This window comes from Phyllobates terribilis, unplaced genomic scaffold (genome assembly GCF_046119375.1).
Source record: "Phyllobates terribilis strain yellow unplaced genomic scaffold, ASM4611937v1 Scaffold_8__6_contigs__length_399053987, whole genome shotgun sequence".
In the NCBI taxonomy this organism is placed as follows: Eukaryota; Metazoa; Chordata; class Amphibia; order Anura; family Dendrobatidae; genus Phyllobates; species Phyllobates terribilis.
Window position 1 is genome coordinate 68,223,951 of NW_027362768.1, and position 25,749 is coordinate 68,249,699.

Below are 25,749 nucleotides of genomic sequence, written 5' to 3' on the forward strand. Positions count from 1 at the left end.
CCAAACCATGGAGTGCCATAATTCACTGGAAATATTCCAGGCTGGAGACAAGCTCAATCCCACAGAAAAGTACCAGCAGCAAGCCAAGGAGATGGTGGCCTCTATCATCATCACGACCTGCAAAGTTTGCATTATGAACTCTCCTGGAGCAGAAGCCAGGGCCTACCGGAGGATTCTCCAACCCTGACGAGAAGCAGCCCTGGCTAAGAAAAGTCTGTGTGAAGGTTCCCGGACACTGTATGGCTGCTTTTTTATTGTGGACTGGCTCCTGCATTCTATAAGACTTAAGAGTAGTGATGAGCAAGCACTAAAATGCTTGGGTACTTGTTGTTCGAGATGAGCAAATTGGAATGCTCGAGTGCTCGGTCCGAGTAACGAGCCCAATGTAAGTCTATTGGAAACTCGAGCATTTTTCCGGAGGCTCGCCCTGGCAGTCTGCAGAGGGCCTGAAATTGCCAAAATCGATGGGAACAGTGCTCAAATGACATGGGAACAGCATGGGGAAGACCCCTGTAAGCATTTCTGACTCCCAGGTCAATGCTGTCAACAATGTTGTCAGAGGTATTACGCCACTTTTACGGACTCACAATAAAACATACAAAAACAAAATCAAAATGGATTTTCCTGGGATATATGTTAAGGAACATCCTTTCCAGGGTAAAGACTTGTATACACCTTGGGCTATGTTCACATGTAGCATTTTTGATGCGTTTTTGCACTTTTGCATTGCTTTCAACCAAGACAAATGCGTTCACCAGGAAATGTAATTTTAACATTTTACAACTTTATCTGGCCATGTGGTGTGTGACACATCATCAGACATATCCTGTTTCATTTATGGTGGAGGAACTCTGAAAGTCCCAAAGCCTATTTTTATAGGGCCATCTGGTGACCCTTACTATTATTAAAGGGCCAGCAGTTGTCCCTTGCTATTGTTAGAGAGTCGTTATGCTTTGACGTTCCCATTATTAACGAGTGGGTCTCCTATACTGTTATTGCGTATGCAGTGTCTGCAAAGGCTGCCAAAACTTTGGACGCAACCCAATACCCCTTTGAAGACACATAGAGGAGGGTCTCACTAAAAAAATTGCTCCCATTATAAAGAAGCTGGTCTCCCATAGTGGTAATGCCCATGCTGTGACAGAAAAGACTGCCAAAATTTGGGAAACACCCCACTAACAATTTAAAGACACATAGAGCTGGGCCACAGTAACGAGTACGACATGTTCCCATTAGAAAGGAGAGGGTCTGCTATTCAGTTATAGGGTATGCAGTGAGTCCAACGGCTGCCAAAATTGAGGAAAAATCCCACTAACAATTTAAAGACACATAGAGCTTGGCCACAGTAACGAGTACAACATATTCCCATTAGATAGGAGAGGGTCTGCTATTCAGTTAGAGTGTATGCAGTGAGTGCAACGGCTGCCAAAATTTAGGAAAAACCCTACTAACAATTTAAAGACACATAGGGCTGGGCCACAGTAACAACATGTTCCCATTAGAAAGGAGAGGGTCTATCATACTGTTTGCCTATTCAGTGAAGCAACAGCTGCCAAAAATTTGTAGGAACTCCAATGCCCCTTGCAAGAGACATAGATGTCGGAGGGCCTCCTGAAAACAATGTTCCCATTATTAGGAAGTGTGTCTCCCATACTATTTGCCTATGCAGTGAAGCAACGGCTGCCAAAAATTTGGAGGAATTCCAATGTCCCTTGCAAGAGACGTAGATATGTTGATATGGTACATATGGTGGGATATGGTGGTAGAGGATGAGGATGCGGAGAAGGAGGAGGACAAGAGCAAATAGACAAAATCATGTCAGGATATGAAGACAGAGGTGCATGGAAATAGAGTTAGACCTCCCAAAAAAAGACACTGTATTTGAGTTTATGTTACGCTGCTATCATTCGGTGGTGTTGAGAAGTCTGGCCCAATCCAGCTATTGTTCATTTTTATAAGAGTCAGCCTGTCAGCATTTTTAGCTGACAGGCGGATGCACCTATCGGTTATAATTCCACCGGCGGCACTAAAAACTCGATCTGACAAAACACTAGCGGCAGGTCAGGCCAGAACCTCCAAGACGTAGAGAGCCAGTTCATTCCACGTGTCCAGCTTGGATACCCAATAATTATAAGGCACAGAGGAATCACGGAAGACGTTGGTACAGTTGGCAAGGTACTCAGCATTTTCCAAAACTTTTCCCTACTTGGGAGAGTACCCTGCGCCTCAGGGCCTGTGAGATGGGAAGGTCTGAGAAAACTGTCCCAGAACTTAGACAGTGTTCCCCTGCCTCTGCTGGATTGCATTTGTGTCTCTCTACCCTGTACTCCTTGGTTGTCCACCAAACTGTGACCTCTGCCGCCAGTGTTTTCAGATGGAAATTTTTTTAATAATTCCACAACAATGTCCTTCTCGTACTGCCCCATTTTATTAGGACTGTCCTGCGTGGGAATAAGAAACCAAAAGTTCTCCTTGTAGCATGGGTGTTAAAGTGTCACCAACCAATAATGACTGTCACCCAAGATTTGGACAACGCGAGGGTCAAGGGAAAGGCAGTGTAACATAAACTCAGCTACAGTTAGGTCCATATATATTTGGACAGAGACAACATTTTTCTAATTTTGGTTCTAGACATTACCACAATGAATTTAAAACAAAACAATTCAGATGCAGTTGAAGTTCAGACTTTCAGCTTTCATTTGAGGGTATTCACATTAAAATTGGATGAAGGGTTTAGGAGTAGTGTTGAGCCACCCCCGTAGTGTTCGGGTTCGGTTCGGTTCGTCGAACACCGGGATGTTCGAGGAACTGTTCGTCGAACTGTTCGTCGAACACCTTAGAACACCGTCGAACACCGTTAAAACCAATGGCAAGCAAACAAAAACACATAGAAACACATAGAAAACACCTGCAAAGGTGTCCAAAAGCTGACAAACTGCTCAGAAGACACTCTCTTTAAAAAAGCCGGCCGGCAAATTCAGCAGCGGCATACACCGGTACCCGACAATTTAGACAAGAAGGAATAGAGCATCACACATAGATTAGATAGATAGAAACATGTCAGTCACACATATAAGAAGCACAGTGACAGTGTTGGTTACTGCACTTGTCATTTAGTGTAAAGGATTTATTAAAAAAAATATTAGTGTTTTCATGCACCGTCTCTTTAAAAAAGCCGGCCGGCAATTCAGCATCTGTACCCGACAATTTAGAACAGAAAGAATAGAGCTTCACACATAGATTAGATAGATAGAAACATGTCAGTCACATATATAAAAAGTACAGTGATAGTGTTGCTTACTGTACTTGTCATTTAGTGTAAAGGATTTATTTAAAAAAATAATAGTGTTTTCATGCACTGTCTCTTTAAAAAAGCCGGCCGGCAATTCAGCAGCGGTACCCGACAATTTAGAACAGAAAGATAGAGCATCACACATAGATTAGATAGATAGAAACATGTCAGTCACATATATATGAAGTACAGTGATAGTGTTGGTTACTGTACTTGTCATTTAGTATTAAAATAAAGGATTTATTATTAAAAAAATTGGCGTGGGGTTCCCCTTAATTTTAGGCTCTAGCGGCGGTTAAGCAGACGGCTGGGGCAGATGTTTGAAGCCTGGGAAGGGGGTAATACCCACGGAGCTTCCCAGGCTACTAATATCAGCCTCCAGCTGAATACATAGCCTTTACTAGCTATTAAAATGGGGGACCCCCCAAAAAAAATGACGTGGGGTCCCCCCTAATTTAATAGCTAGCAAAGGCTAGGCAGACAGCTGGGGGCTGATATTAATAGCCCAGGAAGGGAGCCATGAATATTGGCCCCCTCCCAGGCTAGAAACACCAGCCGTCAGCCGCCCCAGAAATGGCGCATTCATAGGATGCGCCAATTCTGGCACTTAGCCTCGCTCTTCCACGCTGCCCTGGTGCGGTGGCAGGGGGTAATAGGGTTGGGGTTGATGTCAGCTTATAATGCCAGCTGACATCAAGCCCAGGTTAGTAATGGAGAGGCGTCTATAAGACACCCCCATTACTAACCCCATAGTCAAAGTTAAAAAAAACACAAACACCCAGAATAAAGTCCTTTAATTGAAATAAAGACACAATCCTTTATTGTTCTAAATTAAACCATACTTACCATCACGCCCATTCCAGCTGAAGCCAACGATCTCCTGCAATAAAAGAAAAATAATAAAGCAACCTCATCCTTACCTTTCCATGGTTCCCACGACAGCTTCAGCTCTGCTACATCGAGATGACAGGCTGGACCGCAGCAGAACGCTGCCATCCAGCCTGTCATCCCGCAGACACTGAGAAGCGCAGGCTTGCTTGCGCTGCTCAGCGTCTCTCTGTGACGACATCCAGATGAGCCGAGTTCATGTCCAATGAACTCGGCTCACCTCATGCACGTCACTGACAGCGTGGGAAAATTCTCACGCTGAAGCGCTGATTGCAGGAGAATTTTCCCACGCTGTCAGTGACGTGCAGGAGGTGAGCTGAGTTCATTGGACATGAGCTCACCTCATGCACATCACTGACAGCGTGGGAGTATTCTCCTGCACTCAGCACTTCAGCGTGAGAATTTTCCCACGCTGTCAGTGACGTGCATGAGGTGAGCCGAGTTCATTGGACATGACCTCGGCTCATCTGGATGCCGTCACAGCGAGACAGTGAGGAGCGCAAGCATGCCTGCGCTTCTCAGTGTCTGCGGGATGACAGACTGGATGGCAGCGTTCTGCTGCGGTCCAGCCAGTCATCTCGATGTAGCAGAGCTGAAGCTGTCGTGGGAACCATGGAAAGGTAAGGATGAGGTTGGTTTATTATTTTTCTTTTATTGCAGGAGATCGTTGGCTTCAGCTGGAATGGGTGTGATGGTAAGTATGGTTTAATTTAGAACAATAAAGAATTGTGTCTTTATTTCAATTAAAGGACTTTTTCTGGGTGTTGTGTTTTTTTTAAATACTTTACTAGAAATTCATGGCGGTCATGTCTAATACTGGCGTGACCCCATGAATTTTGGGCTTGGGGCCAGCTGATAATACCAAGCTGGCCCTAACCCCTTTATTACCCAGTGAGCCACCGCACCAGGGCCCTGGATGAGTTGGGTACAGCGCCAGAAGATGGCGCTTCTATGAACGCGCCATTTTCCGGGGTGGCTGCGGACTGCAATTTGTAGCGGGGGGGGGGCCCAGAAAGCTTGGGCCTCCCTGCGCTGCAGATTCCAGCCCCCAGCTGCCTAGTTGTACCTGGCTGGACACAAAAATAGGGCGAAGCCCCACGTACTTTTTTTTTAATTATTTCATGAAATTCATGAAATAATTAAGAAAAAAAGGGCTTCCCTATATTGTTGTGTCCGGCCAGGTACAAATAGGCAGCTGGTGGATGGGGGCAGCCCGTTCCTGCCTGCTGTACCTGGCTGGACACAAATATAGTGCGAAGCCCCACTTCAATTTTTTTTAATTATTTCATGAAATTCATGAAATAATTAAGAAAAAAAGGGCTTCCCTATATTGTTGTGTCCGGCCAGGTACAAATAGGCAGCTGGTGGATGGGGGCAGCCCGTTCCTGCCTGCTGTACCTGGCTGGACACAAATATAGTGCGAAGCCCCACTTCAATTTTTTTAAATTATTTCAGGAAATTCATGAAATAATTTAAAAAAAATTGACGTGGGGCTTCGCACTATATTTGTGTCCAGCCAGGTACAGCAGGCAGGAACGGGCTGCCCCCAACCACCAGCTGCCTATTTGTACCTGGCCGGACACAACAATATAGGGAAGCCCTTTTTTTCTTAATTATTTCATGAAATAATTTAAAGAAAATTGACGTGGGGCTTCGCCCTGTTTTTGTGTCCAGCCAGGTACAACTAGGCAGCTGGGGGCTGGAATCCGCAGCGCAGGGAGGCCCAAGCTTTCTGGGCCACCCCCGCTGCAAATTGCAGTCCGCAGCCACCCCGGAAAATGGCGCGTTCATAGAAGCGCCATCTTCTGGCGCTGTACCCAACTCATCCAGGGCCCTGATGCGGTGGCTCACTGGGTAATAAAGGGGTTAGGGCCAGCTTGGCATTATCAGCTGGCCCTAAGCCCGAAATTCATGGGGTCACGCCAATATTAGACATGACCACCATGAATTTCTAGTAAAGTATTTAAAAAAAACACAACACCCAGAAAAAAGTCCTTTAATTGAAATAAACACACAATTCTTTATTGTTCTAAATTAAACCATACTTACCATCACGCCCATTCCAGCTGAAGCCAACGATCTCCTGAAATAAAAGAAAAATAATAAAGCAACATCATCCTTACCTTTCCATGGTTCCCATGACAGCTTCAGCTCTGCTACATCGAGATGACAGGCTGGACCGCAGCAGAACGCTGCCATCCTGCCTGTCATCCCGCAGACACTGAGAAGCGCAGGCTTGCTTGCGCTCCACAGTGTCTCTCTGTGAGGGCATCCAGATGAGCCGAGTTCATGTCCAATGAACTCGGCTCACCTCATGCACGTCACTGACAGCGTGGGAAAATTCTCCTGCACTCACCGCTTCAGCGTGGGAGAATTCTCACACTGAAGCGCTGAGTGCAGGAGAATTCTCCCACGCTGTCAGTGACGTGCAGGAGGTGAGCTGAGTTCATTGGACATGAGCTCACCTTATGCACGTCACTGACAGCGTGGGAAAATTCTCCTGCACTCAGCGCTTCAGCGGGAGAATTCTCACGCTGAAGCGCTGAGTGCAGGAGAATTTTCCCACGCTGTCAGTGACGTGCATGAGGTGAGCCGAGTTCATTGGACATGAACTCGGCTCATCTGGATGTCGTCACAGAGAGACGCTGAGCAGCGCAAGTAAGCCTGCGCTTCTCAGTGTCTGCGGGATGAGAGGCTGGATGGCAGCGTTCTGCTGCGGTCCAGCCTGTCATCTCGATGTAGCAGAGCTGAAGCTGTCGTGGGAACCATGGAAAGGTAAGGATGAGGTTGCTTTATTATTTTTCTTTTATTGCAGGAGATCGTTGGCTTCAGCTGGAATGGGCGTGACGGTAAGTATGGTTTAATTTAGAACAATAAAGGATTGTGTCTTTATTTCAATTAAAGGACTTTATTCTGGGTGTTTGTGTTTTTTTTAACTTTGACTATGGGGTTAGTAATGGGGGTGTCTTATAGACGCCTCTCCATTACTAACCTGGGCTTGATGTCAGCTGGCATTATAAGCTGACATCAACCCCAACCCTATTACCCCCTGCCACCGCACCAGGGCAGCGTGGAAGAGCGAGGCTAAGTGCCAGAATTGGCGCATCCTATGAATGCGCCATTTCTGGGGCGGCTGACGGCTGGTGTTTCTAGCCTGGGAGGGGGCCAATATTCATGGCTCCCTTCCTGGGCTATTAATATCAGCCCCCAGCTGTCTGCCTAGCCTTTGCTAGCTATTAAATTAGGGGGGACCCCACGTCATTTTTTTGGGGGGGTCCCCCATTTTAATAGCTAGTAAAGGCTATGTATTCAGCTGGGGGCTGATATTAGTAGCCTGGGAAGCTCCGTGGGTATTACCCCCTTCCCAGGCTTCAAACATCTGCCCCAGCCGTCTGCTTAACCTCCGCTAGAGCCTAAAATTAAGGGGAACCCCACGCCAATTTTTTTAATAATAAATCCTTTATTTTAATACTAAATGACAAGTACAGTAACCAACACTATCACTGTACTTCATATATATGTGACTGACATGTTTCTATCTATCTAATCTATGTGTGAAGCTCTATTCTGTCTGTTATAAATTGTCGGGTACAGATGCTGAATTGCCGGCCGGCTTTTTTAAAGAGACGGTGCATGAAAACACTATTATTTTTTTTGATAAATCCTTTACGCTAAATGACAAGTACAGTAAGCAACACTGTCACTGTACTTCGTATATATGTGGCTGACATGTTTCTATCTATCTAATCTATGTATGATGCTCTATTCTGTCTGTTATAAATTGTCGGGTACCGCTGCTGAATTGCCGGCCGGCTTTTTTAAAGAGACGGTGCATGAAAACACTATTATTTTTTTTGATAAATCCTTTACGCTAAATGACAAGTACAGTAAGCAACACTATCACTGTACTTCGTATATATGTGGCTGACATGTTTATATCTATCTAATCTATGTGTGAAGCTCTATTCTGTCTGTTATAAATTGTCGGGTACAGATGCTGAATTGCCGGCCGGCTTTTTTAAAGAGACAGTGCATGAAAACACTATTATTTTTTTTGATAAATCCTTTACGCTAAATGACAAGTACAGTAAGCAACACTGTCACTGTACTTCGTATATATGTGGCTGACATGTTTCTATCTATCTAATCTATGTATGATGCTCTATTCTGTCTGTTATAAATTGTCGGGTACCGCTGCTGAATTGCCGGCCGGCTTTTTTAAAGAGACGGTGCATGAAAACACTGTTATTTTTTTTGATAAATCCTTTACGCTAAATGACAAGTACAGTAAGCAGCACTTTCACTGTACTTCGTATATATGTGGCTGACATGTTTATATCTATCTAATCTATGTGTGAAGCTCTATTCTTTCGGTTCTAAATTGTCGGGTACCGGTGTATGCCGCTGCTGAATTGCCGGCTTTTCATGTTTCACTGTTGGCACTGTTCCCATCGATTTGGGCAATCACTGTAATGCCACAACCACCATGGCTGTGGCATTACAGTGAGTGGCAGACAATCCCTGCATGATTGGTGCTCTAAATAGCGCCAGACATGCAGGACACGCTTTTGGTGCACGAACAGTTATCGAACATAACCTCGAACAGCCGAATTTTTTGCAAATCGTTCGGGTTCGTCGAACAACTCGAACACCGCCCAAAACAGCTCGAATTTGAGATTGGCGAACAGTTCTAGTCGAACACCGCTCATCTCTATTTAGGAGTTTCAGCTCCTTAACATGTGCCACCCTGTTTTTAAAGGGACCAAAAGTAATTGGACAGATTAAATAAATGTAAATAAAATGTTCATTTCTAGTACTTGGTTGAAAACCCTTTGTTGGCAATGACTGCCTGAAGTCTTGAACTCATGGACATCACCAGACACTGTTTTTCCTCCTTTTTGATGCTCTGCCAGGCCTTCACTGTGGTGGTTTTCAGTTGCTGTTTGTTTGTGGGCCTTTCTGTCTGAAGTTTAGTCTTTAACAAGTGAAATGCATGCTCAACTGGGTTGAGATCAGGTGACTGATGTGGCCATTCAAGAATATTCCACTTTTTTGCTTTAATAAACTCCTGGGTTGCTTTGGCTTTATGTTTTGGGTCATTGTCCATCTGTAGTATGAAACGATGACCAATCAGTTTGGCTGCATTTGGCTGGATCTGAGCACACAGTATGGCTCTGAATACATCAGCATTCATTCGGCTGCTTCTGTCCTGTGTCACGTCATCAATAAACACTAGTGACCCAGTGCCACAGGCAGCTATGCATGCCTAAGCCATCACACTGCCTCCACCGTGTTTAACAGATGATGTGGCATGCTTTGGATCATGAGCTGTACCATGTCTTTGCCATACTTTTCTCTTTGCATCATTCTGGTAGAGGTTGATCTTGGTTTCATCTGTCCAAAGAATGTTCTTCCAGAACTGTGCTGGCTTTTTTAGATGTTTTTTAGCAAAGTCCAGTCTAGGCTTTTTATTCTTGATGCTTATGAGTGGCTTGCACCGTGCAGTGAACCCTCTGTATTTACTTTCATGCAGTCTTCTCTTTATGGTAGATTTGGATATTGATACGCCTACCTCCTTAAGAGTGTTGTTCACTTGGTTGGCTGTTGTGAAGGGGTTTCAGGGGTTGGAGATTATTCTGCGATCATCCACCACTGTTGTCTTCCGTGGGCGCCCAGGTCTTTTTGCATTGATGAGTTCACCACTGCTTTCTTTCTTTCTCAGGATGTACCAAACTGTAGATTTTGCCACTCCTAATATTGCAGCAATTTCTCGGATGGGTTTTTTCTGTTTTTGCAGCTTAAGGATGGCTTGTTTTACCTGCATGGAGAGATCCTTTGACCGCATGTTTACTTCACAGCAAAACCTTCCAAATGCAAGCACCACACCTCAAATCAACTCCAGGACTTTTATCTGCTTAATTGAGAATGACATAACGAAGGGATTGCCCACACCTGTCCATGAAATAGCCTTGGAGTCAATTGTCCAATTACTTTTGGTCCCTTTAAAAACAGGGTGGCACATGTTAAGGAGCTGAAACTCCTAAACCCTTCATCTAATTTTAATGTGGATACCCTCAAATGAAAGCTGAAAGTCTGAACTTCAACTGCATCTGAATTGTTTTGTTTAAAATTCATTGTGGTAATGTCTAGAACCAAAATTAGAAAAATGTTGTCTCTGTCCAAATATATGTGGACCTAACTGTATGTGTGCCAGACTGCAAAGAGGCAAGACTTTCTTGTCCTCACCAAGAGGATGAATGACCATGCTCTCCTCCTCATGCTCCTCCTCCTCCCTGTCCTCAGGCCATCCACGCTAAACAGACGGTATGACAGTTGTGCAGGTAGTACCGTCTATAGCGCAGGAAACTAGCTCCTGTTCTTCCTCCTCTTCCTCATTGTCACCCAATCCACCTTGGCATGAGATGAGGCTGGGCTGTGCCATCGTTTTGGAGGTTGGTACATATGTCTGACATCCATGTCCACTCCCTAGGTCTTATGTGTAGAGTCTGAACTGAATACCAATGGCCTTGTTGATGATGGTAGACAACAACTTCCCTCTTCTGCTCACAATTCCTTCCCAACATCTGCAATGTAGAGTTCCAACACCTGGGTACATCGCAGATCACTCAGTGAGCTGGAAGCTGCAAACGCTACTGAAGCACGGTAAGGGTGGCGGAAGCTGTAGCTGACTTTCTAAAATGGGCACACAGGCGGCTTACTTAGACAAGCAGATCAGACAGATCTGAGTAGGTTTTGAGAAACCGCTGAACTACGAGGTTAAGCACATTGGCCAGGCATGGTACATGTATGAGCTCATCTCGCCTCAAAGTCACTACCAAGTTCCGGCCATTGTCACACACGACGATGCCTGGCTTTAGGGTCAGCGGTGTCAGCCACAGGTCTGCTGGTCTTTCAGAGCTGTCTACAACTCTTCAGCGTTGTGCGGTTTGTCAACTAAGCATAATAGCTTCAGCACAGCCTGTTGCCGCTTGGCTGAAGTAGTGCTGCAGTGCTTCCAGCTTGTGACTGGTGTGGTCATTTCAGAGATGGAGGCTGAAGAGGAGGAGGAGGAGGTGAAGGAGCTGTAGAATGTGGAGGCAACCCTGATTGACCCAGGGACCACAATCCTCGGCATCAGGAGGACATGTTCCGTCCCTAGGTCCGAATGGGTCCCGGCTTCCACTATATTAACCCAGTGTGCAGTCAGCGAGATGTACCACCCTTGCCAACAAGCACTTGTCAACGTGTCGGTGGTTAGGTGGACTTTCCAGTTACTGCTTTGTTGAGGGCACGTCTAATGTTGAGGGACACGTGCTCATGTTATGCGGGGATGGTACACCTGGAAAATAGTGGCGGCTGGGGACCAAGTACCGAGAGACAGCCGCCGCCATCAGATGACCTTCCATCTTCAAGAGCCAAAAAAGGCAACATTTCGAGTGCAAGCATTCACGAAATGTGTGAATTTAGTATTGTGGCCTGTGTGGTGCTGGCTGCGGATTTCCGCTTGCATTCCAAGGACTGGGCTAGGGACAACTGAATGCTGTGCTGGGACAAGGACGTGGACGTGCTTGCTGATGGTGCTAGTTGATAGTGTTCAACGACAGGTGCAGGGCGGGAGGCATCTTGGCATGCACCATGCACAGGGGATTGGCATGCACGTACAGCAGCGGAACAAGGAGAGTTGTCACCCGCAGTCACTGGTTCTGGACCCTGGGGTTCGGCCCACTTAATCGGGTGCTTTGCTGTCATGTGCCTGATCATGCTGGTGGTGGTCAGGCTGCTAGTTTTGCTACCTCTGCTGATGCTGGCCGGGCAGGTGGTACAAATTGCTTTTTTGGAGTTATCTTCAGAGTCTTTAAAAAATTACCTGATACGGGAAGACCTAACAGTCATATTGGCAACTTCCGTCGTGTTGGCGTTACGAGAAATGCTTTCCCGCCTTGAGTCTGCGGTCACCACACTGCTTCTTCCTGCCTGTTGTGGTACTACGCCTCCCTCCCCCTGTGTGCTGCTGTCCTCGCTTTGTATGTCTCTCTGCCAGGTTGGGTCAGTTACTGTATCATCCACCAGCTCGTCTTCCACTTCTGCAAGCTGGTCCTCCTTCTGACTTTCTGACAATTGCGCCTCATCATCATCATCATCCACCTCTTTTAAAAGTAATTGCACTTTCTCACTGTCGCCTTTGTGTGACCATGGCTGCTCCAATATTTGGCTATTGCTACACCCGTTCTCCACTTGATTCGCTTAAAGCTAGCCAGGCAAGAGGCCTGGATCTACAAATGGAAACGTGAACAGCTCTTCTGAGTGTCCAAGTGTGGGATCAGTTGTATCCGGGCTCTCAGCATGGTGGGAGGAAAGAGGATCAGTGTGAGGAATATGCGGTCCAGACTCATGGCTACTGAGACTTGACCGTGTGGAAGACAGGGTGGTGGTGCTGGTCGCAAAGTGACTGGAAGCATTATCTGCTATCCAACCAATAACCTTTTGACACTGCTTTGTGTTCAATAGTGGTGTTCTGCGGTCCCCTAGTAGTTGGGGCAGGAAGGTCAAGCGACAAGATGCGGGAGTTTGCTGTGGCTCAATTTCAGCTTGCCCATGGCCACGTCCTCGGCCTCTACATGCACCATCACCATTACATCCACTTCCCGTCCCTTGCCATGCACCTTGCCCATTTTTAATGGAGGACAATATTTTCCACGTTCACGAGAAATGGGTGATTTTGGAACGCAGTTATATGTGATACGTCTGAAAGAGAACCACAATTTTAAATATCAGGCCTGTAATTTACTAATATTATTCTACATTTAGACCTAGTGTGAATAGTTTGAAGGTGTTGGGTATGCGTTTGGTTTTGCCTCCCACTGAATTCAATGGCATTCGGATATGTTCGACGAACTGAACGGCTAATATTGAAAAATTTGGCGATTGGAACCAAATTGAACCTTGAAAGGTTCGCTCATCTCTGTCACAAATCGAAAGTGATGCATAAGTGGTTCGGAGAAAAAAGCATTAAAAATTTCATTCCATGTCCGGTAAAAGCCCCTGATCTTAATTCCATTGAGAACCTGTGGTCAATTTTCAAAAAGTGGACAAACAAACAAAAACACAGAAATTGTGATATACTTCAAGCACTTAATAGACAAGAATGGGTTGCCATCAGTCAGGATTTGGCCCAGAAGCTGATATTCAGCGTGCCAGGGCAAATTGCAAAACTCTTGAAAAATAAAGATCTACACTAACTATTGAGTCTTTGCATAAGCTTGAACTATTTATCAAAAAATGTTTAGAAAACATATTAAAGGTTTTAAATTGTACTTTAATAACCATAGAAATATGTGACTAAAATATCTAAAAACACTTAGGTAGCTAACTTTGCGAAAACCAATATTTGTGTCAGTCAGTCTCACAACTTTTGGCCAATTGCTTAAATTTCAATAAATAATGACTGCTGTATCAATGAATTGCTAGTAATGTTACTTGTAAATTTACGTAAGCCTCGTCAACTGGTCTTTAGCTGTTATTAAAGATCTATCTTTCCTAATTTCCCCCAGGGATATATACAGCAGAGGAGCCAAAGTCAACTCTGAGTAATGGTCAGAAGCCACATTTCACTCAGAAATAGAAGAGAGGCAAGCCCAATAAACTTCATACTTTAAATCTCTTATCTCTTCAATCACTGTCTGAAGCTTTAAGAGTGATATAATCCATAATGATTGTTTATAAGATATATACTGAATAAAACTGTGGGATTGTATCACAAAAAGTGACATTGTGGGGTTTAGGATATGTCTACTATCTTATAAAAAAAGGAATATTATTACATAACTCAAAATTCTTATTTCGAGCCACACAACTGAGTGTGGGGCAAATTAAGCTTCTAAACGACTGTTTAGGGACCACTGACGTATGTAATGATTTCATTATTTGATAATCTGAATAATCTGGTAGGTTTTAAGATTTTTATCAGTAAAGAGGTTTGTCCAATAATTTAAATTGTGTCTCTCATTAACTATCTATAATAAGTAAGCATCTTTCCAATTGACACTTGTTTAAAATTCCTACAATTTCCTTGCTGGCCTCACCTGAATTTTTTTCACTTCCAAATGATGATTTGTTTGAAACTTTGAATATGCATAGGGGAGTCTTCATCATCAATAACATTCACACAGTGGGCTGTTCCTGCACTATGCCCATTTTCCTTGCCCCTTCAGTGCCCCTTCTTCATTGAAACAGAATGTCAATGTTGATAGGGCTAGTCTATTCTGTTCTCCTCTGACTGTTCTATTGCTCAGTGTGGCACTCTTCCTACCAACATTCTGCCAGTGTGCTCTGCTCCGAAGATGACAATGGGTATGTGTTGTCTATTTGATGCATACTCGGTAGGTTGTATCTCCTTGCCAGTGTTCAAAGAGGCCTCGGAGCAGAGCTTACTGGCAGAATACTAGCAAGGAGGAGGAACACAATGAGAGTGCATTGGAATAGACAATAATTGTGTACATTCCAGACCCATCACTAATGACACTCTGTTTCAAAGAAGAATGGAAATAGGGAAATTGAAACAGGGAGCAAGGGACGGCATAGTGCATGAACAACCCACTGAGTGGACATTAGTGATAATGTTCCATTTGAGACTCCTAGTTTAGCTAAAAAAATTACATAAAATGCACAATACGGCATGACCCGGGCAATAAATGTTGTAGATAATATAGTATTGTTCGCTTGGCAAGGTTCTGTCAGTCATAGCTCCTATGCCAGCATAGATACCTTTCTGCTCTTGCTCTGTATGCTGGAATAAAAAAGTAGTAAATGCAATAGTATATACAGATAAATTTGCTGCGCTGATGGTGAAGAAGACATTCAATGGAGATGATGGTGTGTCGAATAAAGAGCAGTTTTATTAACCTACACTTTTCAGGATTGAACAAACTCCTTCATCAGAAAAAAACACAATCATTGTAGTTTTTCTCCTGATAAAGGAGTTTATTCAACTCTGAATTGCATAGACTAATAAAACTGCTCTTTGTTCAACACCATCATCTCCATGGAGTATCTTCTTCACCAATAGTGCAGCAGATTTATCTATATATTCCGTTTGAGTTTGTGGAAGACTTCCATCATCGAAAGTGAAAAAAAATGGAGGTGACAGTTTAAGTTATCTGACCACTCAACTATCTTCATCCAACATAGAATTTCTCGACAATTTTGAGATTACATACTTATGTATATCAACATACCATATGTAGTTGGAACACTAGCCGGCCGCGGAGGACTTAATGAATTGTTGTACATGGCAGCATCTGTTGATATTGAGGAAACATATAGGTGAAACACGATTAAATACTTTTATATATAATTTTGGAGATTTATAAAAGAAAATAATTTGTCCAGTAGAACTAACTATATGTTCACTATATACAATATTACCTGATACTTTCTTCTGGAGAATATGAGTGCAGAGAGAGCTCATTTAGGGAGAGGACGCCCCAACAAACCAAAGAAGCAGTGGACATTTGATTGGCAACTTCTGATAGTGAAACAAAGGATCCCTGAAAACTGAATCTTTAAGGACCAATAATAACTCATTTTTAAAGTTTAGTAAAACATTTATTACCAGATCAGATTGTGTTCTTATTACTTACCAGACTGGAAGGTAATTTCACTAAACATCATCCAAGAGTCAGCAAAATAATACTGGCACTTGATAGCTCTGGCCATATGGTTATGAAGTTGCACAGTGACATAACGGGCACTGGGATTAGCATCATCCATTATTAAGAGTGAAATGACTGAATTTGCTTCCCATTCATTTGCTTCCGATCTAAAAAAACACTGCACTTCCTTGAAGATCTTCACACTCTTTGAGAACATGTTATTGCAATGAACCTGCAAAGTCCAGGAACAATGTTTTTACAGCTGAAAATGTATTTTCCTGAATTAAAAACCATTTGCATTCATTTAATTTTGAATGTCATGTGAAATTGATTTGCATATTTGGAACTTGATTCACTACTTGCGTTTTTTGTCACTTTTTTTGTCTTGTGATATTCACTGATGTTTTTTTCCCACCATATTCATCAAAATAGCACATGTGGTTCATGAATTTTGCACAAAGTAAAAAAACAATCTTTTTTCCTGTCTTTAACTTTTGTTGTGACTTTTCAGTACAAAAAGTCCCATGTTTTGCAAAATATTATAAAAATTGCACAAAAAATTTCTGGTGCACATAGAATCAGCTGCACTGGAGTACATTTACAACAAATTTTGTGACTTTTTAAAAACTCCCCCCCGCAGTGACAAACTAAAAAATAAAAATTATCACATGTAAAATAGACTCAAAAGGCACAAATAAAAATATAAATTAGGTGTAAACAAAAAAAGCACAAAACACCAAAAACTCAAAACTTAGAAACAAATTCAATAATGGATTGAGCCCTTAGTCTTTAATTCAATTCAACTATTTATACCAGAATTTAAAACTTTTTTTTCTCCACTAGGTTTTATGATGGGTACGGTTTTAATGACAGTATCTGTTATATCAATACAAAGTTTAAAGAGGAACTGTTAACAGATTTAACAATCTGAACTGTATACATTAATAAATAGATCTTATGAAGCTGATGTACTTACTTTGAAATTCATGTTAGAATGACTATAATTCTGATATTAAAATTAAAATTTTAGAAGTCCAACTTTAAATCCTCATTTTAATATCAGCATGCAATAAAAGTAAAAAAAACAGTCTTACATGTATTTCTAAAGTAATTACAACAGCCTCATCAGGACTGAGCTATTTATTTAATAGTTTAATGTGAAATGGTGACAGATCCCCTTTTATAACAAACCTTCACATTATGCCATGTACTGTAATTGTCAAAAAATATGTGTCCACGTTAATTACATCATTACTTAAATGTGACAAATAAATTAACAATGCATTAAAATGTAATGAAATTTAGAAAGACCTTCATTGTTGTGAAATTTCTTATCCGGTCGAATTCAAACATGATTTCCACATATCCATTAGGAAAGCTTTCATTGCTCCAACCAACATAATCATATCCAGGCCACATGTGGTATTCATGAGTCAGAGTGAAATCATCCAGTCCAGATACCCCATCAGTCAGTTGTCCGAGTCCTTCAGTCATGCTAAAATGGGTATGAAAATAAAGAATTACTGAGCAATGTGCAAGAGGTGTGAGATGCATTTGTATGCAACAGCTTACTTCTCAAAGTAGATCTTTCAGGTTGCACATTGGTGTGCAGTGTTTCCACATGTTAGGAAGATATCATCCTCTAGATCAGGGGTCTCAAACACGCGGCCCGCGGGCCGCATGCGGCCCCTGAGGCTGCTTTATGCGGCCCGCAGGCACAGACCCCTTGACAATCCCGACCAGGTCCAGGAGGAGCCGCCGACAGCAGCGCTGAATTGCCACACAGAGACTGTTTCCCAGCACTGCATTTCCAATGCCAGCCGCTGGCCAATCAGAGGCCAGCAGCTGATATCTGCGTGTCGGCGCAGCGAGTATGACGTCATTGCCATATGCAGATGTCAGCTGCTGGCCTCTGATTGGCCGGCGGCTGACATTGAAAATGCTGTGCTGGGAGACAGTCTCTGTGCGGCAATGCAGCGCTGCTGTCTGCGGCTCCTCCTGGACCAGGTCGGGATCGTCAAGGGGTCGGACTCTGTGGTGCCTGTGGGCCACATCTGCAGGAGGGCCGCCGAGGGAATGGAGGACAGGTGAGAATCATCTTTTTTTTTTTCTATTTTATGTGTGTGAAGAACAGCACAGGGGGCACAGAGCCACAACATGGGGACCGGGATGGGGCACAGAGCCACAAGAGGGGACCTGGATGGGGCACATAGCCACAAGAGGGGACCTGGATGGGGCACATAGCCACAGGATGGGGACCTGGATGGGGCACAGAGCCTCAAGATGTGGACCTGGATGGGGCACATAGCCTCAAGATGTGGACCTGGATGGGGCACATAGCCACAAGATGGGGACCTGGATGGGGCACAGAGCCACAAGATGGGGACCAGAGCCACAACATGGGGACCTGGATGGGGCACATAGCCACAAGATGGGGACCTGGATGGGGCACATAGCCACAAGATGGGGACCTGGATGGGGCACATAGCCACAAGATGGGGACCTGGATGGGGAACATTGCCACAGGATGGGGACCTGGATGGGACACATAGCCCCAAGATGGGGACCTGGATGAGGCACATTAGTACAAGATGGGCGCCAGGATGGGGAACGTTGCCACAGGATGGGGACCTGGATGGGGCACATAGCCACAAGATGGGGACCTGGATGGGGCACAGAGCCACAAGATGGGGACCTGGATGGGGCACAGAGCCACAAGATGGGGACCAGAGCCACAAGATGGGGACCTGGATGGGGAACATTGCCACAGGATGGGGACCTGGATGGGGCACATAGCCCCAAGATGGGGACCTGGATGAGGCACATTAGTACAAGATGGGCGCCAGGATGGGGAACGTTGCCACAGGATGGGGACCTGGATGGGGCACATAGCCACAGGATGGGGACCTGGATGGGGCACATTAGCACAAGATGGGGACTTGGATGGGGAACATTACTACAAGATGTTTTCCATTATTACTATATGATGCTAATTGTAAGACAATATTACTGTATGTGGCCAATTGGGGGAAATAAAATTGTAAAAAAAATAAAAAATAAAATAAAGCATGAAAAAATATTGGGCACTAAAAATGCTGTTTTATATGTAAACTAAAGTAAACACAAAAAAGTGCACGTTTATTATCGCCACATCCATAACGACCCAAGCCATAAAAAAATAAACACGGCAAAAATGTTCAAAAGGTGTATACAAAAAAAATGGTATCACTAAAAATGTCACATTGAACAAAGAATGCGGCCCCCCAAATTCAAATTTTTTCCATGTGCGGCCCATATACCCAGCCGAGTTTGAGACCCCTGCTCTAGATTATGCTTTTTAGCTCTGTCATATGATAAAGACAATAACTCTCATTATCTCATGACAAAAGCGTCTTCCAGGGGTTGGACTAAAAAAAGGCAGTAAATGATCAATAGCTCTTCGGGTTAACTTGTTTAGAGCATGAAAAATGGACAATTGTAAAAATCTGACCTGCTGACAAGGGGTAAATTGGGAGAGCCAGAAACTGGGTCACAATATTTCTAAAATGGTAGGTCTTGTGTGTTGTTACTGCTATACAGTTGTTAGTACCTTTGAAGAAAGGTCCAAGAAAAGGCATCAGGTAAGCCAGCAAAAGGGTCATAAGCAACCAAGTCTGTGTGTAGAGAGTGAAAGCTAGATGTCTAAACCAATTCCACAAAAGAACTAGTGTATCACAAATTGCTTAAATAGAATCGGTCAGTAAGATCTAACTAAGTCATCTTCAGTATATGGGCACGCAGGTTATAGAAAGCTGAATAAAGCGATACCTTGATATCTGTGATCTGATGTCTTATTCCAAAGAATTCCATGTTTTTCTTACGTATAAATGAGCTGCTAAGGTGGATGAGCTGGACACTGATCTCATTAGAATCTGCTTCTATGGCTTAGTTTACATGATAGATAGCGTTATCAGTGTGATATGTAATGGCTGCTCTCTTCCCTCCTGATCTCACGGCAGAGCTAGGTGTGATTATAACTGACACATCTGCAGGTGCCTCTCAGATTCAGCTTCCATCAGACAGACGGGTTGCAATATTGTTGCAATACAGCAGAGCTGTCAGAGTTGCAGCTGCTAACGTGTTTGTAAGGATACAAAGTTCAGTTCTGCTATCCTGTTAGTTACATGTCTCACACTGGTAATGCACCTTTTATTTAAAATAATCTATAGAGGCAAATTCACATGTAGATCAGTGTCTGGCCCATAGTCCTGAACAGCTCATTTACATATTAGAAAAACATGGATTTCTCTGGAATAAGACATCGGATCACAGATATCAAGGTATCATTTTATTCAGTATATCTGCAGCCCTATATAGACGGCTTAGGAGGGTTGACCCCTGACAAATATTATTCTGCGGGTCGATATGATTATGTTGATGCCCAATTTATAACTTTTTTTTTATCTTTTTTTACTTTATATTAAGAAAAATAACTTAAAAAAAATCTCTTTTTTGGTTGTCATTTTAAGGGCTATAACTTTTTCATTTTTCTAGTACAATTTTAAAATACCGTATTTTTCAGACCATAAGACGCACTCCCCCCCCCCAAATTTGGGGAGAAAAGGGGGTGCATCTTATGGTCCAAATGTACCATTTTTGTGATGTGAGGGGTGGCTGGGTCTGCTGCAGCAGAGGCGGCGGGGGCTGCGGCAGCGTGGGGGTTGTGGCAGCTGGGGCAGTGGGGATGACTGCGCGCTGTGCAGTTCTGTGTTGCTTCGACCCTGCCTCTTAGTAACATCACTGCAGTGCACGATCTGGATGGGAGACCGCCCACCTCCTGATGTTTAGCGTGGCCGTAGTGAATTCATGGCGGCGCCCACTGGGTAACACCGCTCCATCGCTGGCCCAGCTGCCACAACCCCTGCCGCAGCCACAGCTTCCTCCACTGCCACAGCCCCCTCTGCAGCCACAGCCTCCTCCACTGCCACAGCCCCTTTCACAGCCCCAGCCGCCTCCTCTGCCGCAGCCACAGCCCCCTCCGCATCCACAGCCTCGCCGCAGCCACAGCCCCCTCCGCAGCCACAGCCCCAGCCCCCTCCGCAGCCACAGCCTCCTCCGCTGCCACAGCCCCTTCCACAGCCCCAGCCGCCTCCGCTGCCGCAGCCGCCTTCGCTGCCGCAACCCTTAGCCAGTGTGACACCGCTCCCTGCCTACCCAGAATGAGAGACAAGCATTATAAGGTAGAAGTAAAGTATAAAGTGAAAAAGCACATGTCATTAAATACTGTACCACTCCTGTGGTGAACTATAACTCCCAGCATGACATAAGAGCTGAAGGACATGCTGGGAGTTATAGTTCTCCTCAGAGCAACCACATGACAAATGTGTGGTGAACTTTAACTCCCAGCATGGCATAAGAGCTGAAGGACATGCTGGGAGTTATAGTTTTCAGGGCAAACACATGACATAAATGTGGGGAACTATAACTCTCAGCATGCCATAGGAGCTTTTTTTCCCCCTATTTTCCACCTCTAAAACCTGTGTGCGTCTTATGGTCCGAAAAATACGGTAGATATGAATTTTCCATCACATTTTATTTAATGCTTTTGAGCCAAGAATAACAAAAATGACAAATATAGAATTTACTATATGGGATAAAAATTGATACTGTTTTCTAGTGCAGGTTGTTACAAATGCGCCAATATCAAATATGTGATGTTTATGAGGGATGGGGTTTTTTTTACACATAAGCCATTTTTTTTATTATTAATCTGTGATTTTATAATTTTTATTTTTACGTTTTTTGATAGCAATACTTACTATTGGTAAATGCTGAGATTAGCATTATGTACGGTATCAGCAATTGCAGCAGGAGCATGGCTATGTGTAACAGCCGGCTCTTGTTGTGGATTGCATTGGCAAAACTAACATGTCAATGATCTGATGTAACTGTATGCCCAATTGCAGAAAATCACCTGCAATCTGGATGTACTGTTATGCCCATTTGCAGGAAGGGGTTAAAGAGGTTGTCATGCCCCAATGTATTTAAACTGTGGAGAGAAGAGTTTTTGTAAATACCTTGCTTGTTCTTTACTGCCTGTGAGCAGCGCTATTGCTGACCACTCACAGGCATCACGTGAACCCTGTCTGCAGTTGACTCTGGCACCCACTGATGTCACATCAAGTTCCAACTGCAGCCGGGCATGACTCAGTGACGCACTCCCTGCTGATTGATGGGCTGTGTGGGCTTTGAATTTAACTTCAAATTAAGATGAGGTATCAGTGTAGGTCTGCTGTGCTGGGAGCCTTGATACAATATCAACAGCTCAAGCTGCTTTTCTGCTCAACCACACATATCAGCTTTGTAGACTACTTGTTAGGCATCAGTCTGGTGCTGGATTTGAAATGGATCCAGGACATTCTGTGGTTTCCCATTTTGGTCCAGCCAGGGCTGATGCTGCTCACCATCACCATCAGCCTCAATGCCTAGCTGGTCCGCGAGCGCTGTTTATCTCCCAGGTAGTTGTGCCTAGCAATGTTAAGCCTGGGTTGCAGAGGGAGACAGGCCTTGTGGAATCTAAGTCCAGGATTTGCCGCACTGAGCATGTCCGTGACCTGGCGGATCATGATTGGTGGTCTGGTACCCACCTGACCCGGTGACCTGGCTCCGCCTGATTGGTTCACAGGTAACGTCACCAATGGCGCGTCGGTGGGCAGGGCTTAGTCTTTAAAAGGCCCGCCCACAAACATGGCGATGCGCTCAGATCTTTGAGCATGTGTTGCGGTGTGTGGACGACTGGTTCCACGTAGTTTCTGCAGGCAGGTTTAGAGAAAGTAGGCAGGCTAGTGAAAGTAGGCAGGTAGCTTCGTCTAGCAGTCGGGCTCTGCCAAAGGGGTCGCCTAACACCCCAAGCAGCCTGCAGACGCCCTATTCACGGCTATCGCCTGTCTGTCACGTGGAATAGCTCCCTTCAGTCCGGTAGCACGCCGGCTGTTGGCACGTGTACCTGTCGGCGTAGTCACACCCGCACACTAGCGCCAACTCCTATTGCGTAGCGCCTGTATCGCAGACAGGGCTACTGCTTCTCCCCCGGTCACACGTCTCCCTGCGGTTCTTGGAGATTGTGTGAACCGTTATACCCGCTCCGTGTGCATTAACACGGAGGGGTTAATCAGTTAGGTGCGTCTCCGGACGCTCATCTCCCGTGCAGTTAATGGAGATAGAGCGTACCGCTATACCCGTTCCTGTGTGGAGAAACACGGAAAGGTTTAGTATTTAAGTTGTCGCTTTCCTTTCCACCCGGAAAGTGTTCGGCAGCAGCCTTCCAGGCTGCATTGCAGACCCCGGGGTCGGTTGCATTCCATTTTAATAAAGTTGCTTGCAACCGCCCTCCTAACACTACTATTGCTAGAAAAGTTCAAGAATAGTAACACAGGTAGTTGACTGAAAGTAAGTGCAGGCCTGCTGGTCTGGGAGCCCTACTGCTAAAGGCAAAACACCTGAAGGAGACCAAATCAGGAGTCTCTACATTTCCAAAATTAAGGGGCAGACACCATCAAAGTGGCATCAATTTCAATAGAGTAGAAAAGTGTGCAATGGGGAACTGATACCCCTTCCACTACAGCCAACCCAGAAGATGGAGACCCAATCAGGAGTCTTCACAATTCATAAAATTAGGGGCATAAACCACCAAGGTGGCATAAATTTCACTAGAGTAGAAACAGTATAATGGGCACTGACACCTCTTCTACTGCAGCCAACCCAGTAGATGGAGACCCAATCAGGAGTCTCCACATTTCAAATATTAAGGGGCAAACACCACCAGAGTGACATCAATATCACCAGAGTAGAACTAGTATAATGGGGCACTGACACCCTTTCCACTACAGCCAACCCAGCGGATGGAGACCCAATCAGGAGTCTCCACATTTCCAAAAAATAGGGGCAGACACCACCAAAGTGGCATCAATTTCACCAGAGTAGACCTAGTGTATTGGGGAACTGACATCTCTTCCACTACATCCAACACAGCAGATGGAGACCCAATCAGGAGTCTCCACATTTCCAACAATTAGGGGCAGACACCACCAAAGTGGAATCAATTTCACTAGAGTAGAACTAGTGTAATGGGGACTGACACCCCTTCAACTACAGCCAATCCAGCAGATGGAGACCCAATCAGGAGTCTCCACATTTCCAAAAATTAGGGGCAGACACCACCAAAGTGACATCAATTTCACCAGAGTAGAACTAGTATAATGGCGCACTGACACCCCTTCCACTACAGCCAACAAAGCAGATGGAGACCCAATCAGGAGTCTCCACATTTCCAAAAATTAGGGGCAGACACCACCAAAGTGACATCAATTTCACCAGAGTAGAACTAGTATAATGGGGTGCTGACACCCCTTCCACTACAGTCAACTCAGCAAATGGAGACCCAATCAGAGTCTCCACATTTCCAACAATTAGGATTCTTCACATTTCAAAAAACTAGGGGCAGAAACCACCAAGGTGGCATAAATTTCACTAGAGTAGGAATAGTATAATGGGGACTGACACCTCTTCTGCTACAGCTAAGCTAACCCAGCAGGTGGAGACCCAATCAGGAGTCTCTACATTTCCAAAAATTAAAGGCAGACACCACCAAAGTGAAATCAATTTCACCATAGTAGAACTAGAATAATCCGGCACTGATACCCATTCCACTAAAGCCAATCCAGCAGATGGAGACCCAATCAGGAGTCTACACATTTCAAAAAATTAGGGGCAGACATCACAAAAGTGGCATCAATTTCACTAGATTAGAACTAGTATAATGGTGCACTGACACCCCTTCCACTACAGCCAACACAGCAGATGGAGACCCAATCAGGAGTCTTCACATTTCAAAAAATTAGGGGCAGAAACCACCAAGGTGGCATAAATTTCACTAGAGTAGAAATAGTATAATGGGCACTGACACCTCTTCTACTGCAGCCAACACAGCAGATGGAGACCCAATCAGGAGTCTCCACATTTCCAACAATTAGGGGCAGACACCACCAAAGTGGAATCAATTTCACTAGAGTAGAACTAGTGTAATGGGGACTGACACCCCTTCAACTACAGCCAATCCAGCAGATGGAGACCCAATCAGGAGTCTCCACATTTCCAAAAATTAGGGGCAGACACCACCAAAGTGACATCAATTTCACCAGAGTAGAACTAGTATAATGGCGCACTGACACCCCTTCCACTACAGCCAACAAAGCAGATGGAGACCCAATCAGGAGTCTCCACATTTCCAAAAATTAGGGGCAGACACCACCAAAGTGACATCAATTTCACCAGAGTAGAACTAGTATAATGGGGTGCTGACACCCCTTCCACTACAGTCAACTCAGCAAATGGAGACCCAATCAGAGTCTCCACATTTCCAACAATTAGGATTCTTCACATTTCAAAAAACTAGGGGCAGAAACCACCAAGGTGGCATAAATTTCACTAGAGTAGGAATAGTATAATGGGGACTGACACCTCTTCTGCTACAGCTAAGCTAACCCAGCAGGTGGAGACCCAATCAGGAGTCTCTACATTTCCAAAACTTAAAGGCAGACACCACCAAAGTGAAATCAATTTCACCATAGTAGAACTAGAATAATCCGGCACTGATACCCATTCCACTAAAGCCAATCCAGCAGATGGAGACCCAATCAGGAGTCTACACATTTCAAAAAATTAGGGGCAGACATCACAAAAGTGGCATCAATTTCACTAGATTAGAACTAGTATAATGGTGCACTGACACCCCTTCCACTACAGCCAACACAGCAGATGGAGACCCAATCAGGAGTCTTCATATTTCAAAAAATTAGGGGCAGAAACCACCAAGGTGGCATAAATTTCACTAGAGTAGAAATAATATAATGGGCACTGACACCTCTTCTACTGCAGCCA

General features: G+C 44.5%; 1 protein-coding gene across 3 annotated transcripts in view; it reads right to left on the reverse strand.

Annotated features, from left to right (window-relative positions):
* Nucleotides 1-25,749, reverse strand: part of DDR2 (discoidin domain receptor tyrosine kinase 2) — a 1,082,289-nt gene that overhangs the window by 612,331 nt on the left and 444,209 nt on the right. For all 3 annotated transcript variants that reach the window (XM_073643022.1, XM_073643023.1, XM_073643021.1), the window contains 3 exons: nt 17,143-17,326; nt 15,820-16,063; nt 15,415-15,477 (listed from right to left, as the gene is read on the reverse strand). In XM_073643022.1, coding sequence (XP_073499123.1) covers nt 15,415-15,477; nt 15,820-16,063; nt 17,143-17,326 — 491 coding nt within the window. The remainder of the gene's footprint in view (nt 1-15,414; nt 15,478-15,819; nt 16,064-17,142; nt 17,327-25,749) is intronic.